Consider the following 6899-nt stretch of genomic DNA (forward strand, 5'->3'; position numbering starts at 1 on the left):
TATACATATACACTTACATGCACATATTACACATATACACACATGCATATATATATATATATATATATATATATATACATGCATGTATATATGCAAGTGTGTATCATCATCATCATTATTATTCCTAATTCTGACACATTATGTTCAGAGTTCAAATTCCACCAAGGTCACCTTTAACTTAGTGGAATGGCTGTAATCAAATATGCCCCTCCACCCACCACAAAATTTCAGGCCTTGTGCCTATGGTAGAAAGGAGTCTCATTGGAAAGCAGACATTAAATGATGATGATGTTAGTATTTCGGATCATCTGTGGTATTTTAAGTGTATGTTTGTTTTAGAAACATTCCTTGTATTCTATTCTTCCAATCTATTTCTGTGTAACTCTAAGTTTCTTATCTTGACACTTGTCTTTGATATTTTGGAACAAATTGATGACTTACCCACAAACAAGACACTTTCTCACTATTTACAATTAGAAATCATTCTTATCTCCCATTACCCATCAGAAACACAATTAATTACACAAAAGATAAGAATATTTTTCATACTTTCCTCTCATAAATAAGTTGCATTTTCACCATCAATTTCTTGAAGTTTACAAGTTTCCAAACTGGAAAACTCCGAAGAATTTATAGCTATAATTTACTAAATAATGGATTAATCTATTCTGAATGTGAATTCAATAATTTCTGCTTGCCATCTTGATCTACTTTTGATAATGGTATCTATGTATTTGCAATAATAATAATAATAATAATAATAATAATTTACAGTCTAGCAGGTCTGAGTGATGTAGGGTGATAAATATTTGGGGAACAGAATCAGAATATGATTTTTAAAAGCCCAAATCATGAACTGCCAGTAATATTTCTTGAAGAATTAGTGTGTTGGCCAAAATTTAAAACTCTTGCATACTTTCTAAGAAAACAATTATGTAAGGAACACAATGCATTGAATATATAAACATTTAAATAATCTCATCCTGAAAAACATCAACAATTAAGTAAATTATCTAAATATAAGATCAGAGATCCTTACTAAATACTACCATTTTGATAATTACCTTTAAAATATTGAAAGTTTTTTCTTCTACATAGTTAAGAAATGAACTTAACCAGGTATTGAAATATAATTAGAGAAGTTATTTGCATAATCAGCAGAGCATTAAAACAATTACATTATGCTATTTAATTACAACCCTTAATGCTCCAAGTTCAAATCCTGTCCACTCCATTTCAAAAAGTGCTATGTGTCATTCATCATAAAAATAGTAACCAATTTCCCTCAATTCACATCCTATCATCTTAAAAAGAAGTTGGTTTGATAATGTAATTCTGGATTCCCTCAGACATAGGCAAAATATGAGATGATTGTGATTGGCATATCTTTGCTGACAAATATGCTTGGCCAGAATGGATCTGGGTTAAATAACAACATAAATATCTTAGCATTAAGTTTCCAATGGACAAAGGGTATAGAATTCATAACCCCACAAAACTTGAACCCAGACAGTAAAGTTAAATGGATTTAATAAGCACCACAAGGCATTTTATCAAGTTCTGACAATGTGCTACTGTTGAAATTGTTTAAACTTTTGGACCTGTGGACACGTTGATGAGGACAGCAACTTTAAACTCTGCCAATCATCAAATGCCACAGGTCAAAAAAGGTTTCAAGTAGTGAAGATGTAGCACAGTTAGTGGCAGTGCCCCAGCATTGCCACAGCTCTTGAGCTGAAACAAGTAAATGGTAAAAGATAAACATCATAACAAATAAATAATAGTTTCTGATTTAGGCACAAAGCCAGCAATTTCAAGGTGGGAGAAGGGGTTAATTGATATGATTATCCTGTGCACTTCACTGGTATTTTATTTGGAAGGATAAAAAGCTTTGTTGACCTCAGCAGGATGTGAACTCAGGATATAGAGAATCTGAATATATAACACAAAGCATTAATAATGCAAAGTTGAATTACTAATTCCTTGAAATTTATTTTTGATTTTGATTTTTGAAATTTATTGAAACACGTTGACAGTCTGTTTCATTAAAAATCTAACCACAAAAGAATTAATAAAGAAAACTTTTTTTGAAAATGACTATTATTAATTTTCCTACAATATTGTATATGATATATAAAGGAATAGAAACAGTTACAAACACACACACACAACACAACACAAGCGTGCACTCACACACACACACACACACACACACAGAGATTTGAATAGCAAATTGTTGCTTTCTATACTTGAAAAATTGACTAGAGTTTGGCATGAAATCAACCTTTCACAAATGTCATTGTGGAGGTGATTAGATTCATAAGAGTTCTTACAGGTACTGGTATGGCTGCATGGTTAAGAAGCTTGTTTTGAAACTACTTGGTTTGAGTTCAGTCCCACTGTGTGGCACTTTGGGCCAGTGTCTTTATCTGGTCAACCAATGACTTGTGAAGTCAAACCATAGCAGTGATGTTTTTAAATCATTCCATACATACACTTAAGTTTTGTGTAGTATATAACAGGGAATTCATCTATTTTGAAACCTTCGTTAGTTAAAACATTTTGAAAATATTGGATATATATGTTGCAATTGCTTAAAATTTTTGGATTCCAACCACACATGAGACTAAATCTGTTCCAGTTACATAAACACTTGTACTTGAGACTATATCAATATTATTATGTTAAAAGTATTATGTTAATATTAAAATTTCCCAACATAACATACTTATATTACCTTTTACAAAATAGTTGTGAAATGAGGGCCATGAATGCAGAGGAAAGGCAAAGGTTAGAAAGGGATGAAAGGGGCCTGTTCTGCTGTATGAGAGTAACATCATTGTGAAAGACAAACTCACACTGGTCATATTATGATGTGTGCAAATGGGGACAGTTACATAAAGAAGTGCCAATGTGAATGGAACCTGTTGAAGAAGCAGACTCGAGAAGAAGGTGTGAGATGAAGGAGTGAAAAATAACCCCTAGTTGCTGAGTCTCACAGACGAGATGACAAAAGACTAAGATTATTTGCAGCTTGCTGAGAAGTTGCACAAATGAGGCCCTGCAAGCATCAATTCCCCTGACCCAGGCTGTCCCTGAGGTGTCTCTTCCCTACAACCCACCTCTGACCCTGGCACTCTGCATCTCTTGCACACCACCCACATACCCCTTCATGTGTGCTGTCAGCCATCACCTTCCTTTCCTAAACCCATTTCCTCCATCCTCTCTCCCTCACCCTTGATCACACTCCCACTCCTGTTCACACTTCACTGCATTCACCTCTGTCCCTGTCTCTTTCCTTTTTTCCACTCTCCTTTCAAACAATCACAAACCTACCCACCCATTCACCTTGCTCAGGACTGTTTCCTGGCTGTCCTCTGGCTCCTCAGCTCCTGTTGAACCATGCAAAACATGTTAGTATGGGAGACAGGCATTATGCATTGTTGATAGGGGTGTGTGTGTGTGTGTGTGTGTGTGTGTGTGTGTGTGTGTGTGTGTGTGTGTGTGTGTGTGTGTGTGTTTGTGTGTGTTTGTTTTTTTCACCACCACTTGATGACTGGCGTTGGTTTGTTTCCATCCCCGTAATTTAGCAAAAGAGATTGATAAAACAAGTCCTGGAGTCGATCTTTGCCACTAAACACTTCAAAATAGTGCCCCAGCATGGCCGCAGTCAATTGACTGAAACAAGTTAAAAGACAACAGCTGAACGATATCTCCAAACATGTTGACATTGTAGTCAAGTGAAATTCTTTCCCCTTTCTCTCTCTCCCTCTCTTTATCTCTCTCCATCACACACACACACTTTTATCTTCCCTCTCTCTCTCCCCTCTCCTCAACCTCCCCCCACTCTATCTTTTTCCTCTTTCTCTCTGTTCTCACTCTCCCTCCTGTGTTTCCTGTTATTTATTCTTTGTTTTAGCTTAATTATTCACATTTCAATTTATTCACATAATAATATTTCATTTAGCAAGATTTCATTCCTTCTTCAATTATTTTCTTTCCTTTTTATTTTCTTTTTAGGTATGTGTTTTGTTTCTCCATTTCAATGATGTTTCATTGAAAGTTTTTAATTTGCATTTTCAGAAATTAACTTTATTTATGAGGATGGGCTGAAAAGTTCATAAGCTGACTCAGATATTCTCGTAGAATCTAACCAAATGGGGTTTATTCTCCAACGCATTCCTCCTTGCAATCCACACACTTCTTCCATCATTATTGCAGTTCTTAGGGCAGTGAGTTGGCAGAAACGTTAGCATGCCAGGCAAAAATGCTTAGCGGTATTTCGTCTGTCTTTACATTCTGAGTTCAAATTCCACCGAGGTCGAATCTGCCCCAGAACGTAGTTTCAATTCTGGTTTTGATGCAGTTGGTCACCTTTTGCCAAATCACTAATTCATAAGAATGTAAACAAACCAACACAGATAAACACATACATGCAAGCATACAAACACTTATAAACACACACACCATTCGGTTTTTATATCAAGTTCTATATAAAAGCAATTTAATATTCTCCAGAAGAATAACCCAAATAATTTCATGTAGAGAACATTAATTTTGACAATGAAATGGCAGATAATGGTCTCAGTTAGCATTTTTCCCTTACATGTATAAATCAAACAGATAAGAGAAGTAACGTGAGAGAATAGATGTTTATTTCCTTTGTTTAAGGCTGATCAGTTTCTATACTTGACCCTCAACCATTGTAATTCCTGGATTTTCAGAATGATGATGATAAGGTTTCATCCTAACCTTAGCATCTTGTTAGCCAGACTCCAGCCAGAGAGCTTAATGTGAGCTCTGTTATATTCTTTGAATCTCTGATCTTGTTTACATATACATGTGTGTGTGTAAATATATATATATAAATATATATATATAAATATATATATATAAATATATATATATATATATATATATATATATATATATATATATATATATATATATATATATATATATATATATATATATGGATACACTATTGTTTACATTTTTAAAAGATGTGTTTAGATACAGTTCTTGCACATACAAATGAAATAGAAATGTGTTATAGTATCATGTTTTATCATTGTTTCTCATATTGTCATATATTTGTACAGATTGCTTTGGATAAAACTGCCGAGGAATTTCGGCGAAGCCATTTAGAAAGGCATGAGTTGATAGAAAGATGGGAAAGAACTCTGAATTTGATGAAGAAAAGAGATGATGATATGGAGTCTTTGAATAATGTAAGTTGCTAATCAATCAATTTGTTAATCAATTAAGTACTAATTAATCAATCCATTGAGTATCCTCAGTTAAGTGACCTGGTTTCTTGCTACCACTGACACAGCTTGGAGTGCCACTTTTCTTTGCTTTTTTCTGTTTCTTATTTTGTTTTTCAGTTTCCCTAATTTTTCAAATTTCACATCTTTTTATCTGAGTAATGAAAATCTGTTTTTTGTGGAATGGCATAAGCATCACAAAAGTTAGGAGTTAATGAGGTAAACTAATGAATGAATGCATTAACTAATTACTGTATGAAAGTTTGTTAATTATAAGATTATGTGTCTCGGCAATGATATTTGTGATTGTGACCGAATTTTGAGTGGCAGTTCCTCAATTTCTTAAATGATTTCAAAGAGAACCCATTGTTCATGACCGTTTCCAAAGTCTTCAAGACTAGTGAGAGAATATTGAGAGCCACTCATCACTCTCAAATGAGTATGGCTTGACAGCATGTACCATGCTTTAGCTAATTGTTTTATATGCCAGTGGTAATTGTGAATGGACATCAACACTCTCTCAGCTGTCCCATTCTCTGCCCCTGTGACACATCTATGATGCAACAGCTGGAAGGAAGCGCCATCAGCAACCAATTGAATAGACTAGAAAATAGGGAAATGAAGAAATGAACAGATTTAGGCCAAACATAATACAATACGAAATCTTTACTGACTGAATGATTTCATCACTTCCTTGGCAATTTTAGGGTAAGTTTTGCTTGGCTGATATGGTTATAATAAATGCTTCTAAAATAACACAAACACACACACATGTGTGCATGCTCTCTCACACACACACACACAAACACATGCATGCGTGCACTCACACACTGCATCACTTGCTTCAGTATTTTTCATTTCCTGAAGAAAGCCTTCCTCTCCCAAATCTTGTTGGTTTTGAATTCCCATCAATACTTCTGTGACTTTGCTTTTTTTTTTTCTTTCTAAGTATGGTTCTTGACCCTACACAAACCCATTTTTACATCTGGGAAGCAGTGGGCCATATTAGTCTAACCTCTGACCTGTCTAGCAGCATGGGTGCTCCTACAAGGAGCTTGCACTCCCCTAACATATCTCTCAACTTCATCAAGGCACACTAGGCACCAAGCAGCAGCAGCAAGGATTGAACCTTGTGTTGTGAAAATTCTCAAGATAGTGTTGAGCGTCTGAGTCTTGTAGCGGCTGCTGTGCTTTGATTATGTAAAAGCTACTTTGATAATCATCTAATCTTTCTAATATATTTTGCTGGTGAAATATTTCATTTATCATTGAAAATTTCCTTATTCACAGACACCAGAATATTATTTGCAAAAATTGATATTCAAACAAAGCTTCACTATAGTCTATTTTATATTGCTATTTTCATAAATTTCTGAAATGATATATTTAGATAAAAATAGGCCGTCCTTCTCATCTCTTTTTTCATTTGTCTCTCTCTCTCAATATATACAAACACACACTACATACATGCATACATACATATGTATATATGTATATATATATATGTATATTTATATATGCATGTATATATATGTATGTATGTATATATGTGTATATATATGTGTGTATATATTTATATACATATGTATATATATATATATGTATATATATATATATATATATATATACATA

At 34.0% G+C, this 6899-nt stretch overlaps 1 protein-coding gene across 1 annotated transcript in view; it reads left to right on the forward strand.

Annotated features, from left to right (window-relative positions):
- LOC106868031 (coiled-coil domain-containing protein 39-like) overlaps nt 1–6899 on the forward strand; it is a 199134-nt gene that overhangs the window by 183412 nt on the left and 8823 nt on the right. The window contains exon 6 of the mRNA XM_052974700.1: nt 5103–5231. Within this exon, the coding sequence (XP_052830660.1) occupies nt 5103–5231 (129 nt within the window). The remainder of the gene's footprint in view (nt 1–5102; nt 5232–6899) is intronic.

The sequence above is a fragment of the Octopus bimaculoides genome, chromosome 19 (genome assembly GCF_001194135.2).
Source record: "Octopus bimaculoides isolate UCB-OBI-ISO-001 chromosome 19, ASM119413v2, whole genome shotgun sequence".
In the NCBI taxonomy this organism is placed as follows: Eukaryota; Metazoa; Mollusca; class Cephalopoda; order Octopoda; family Octopodidae; genus Octopus; species Octopus bimaculoides.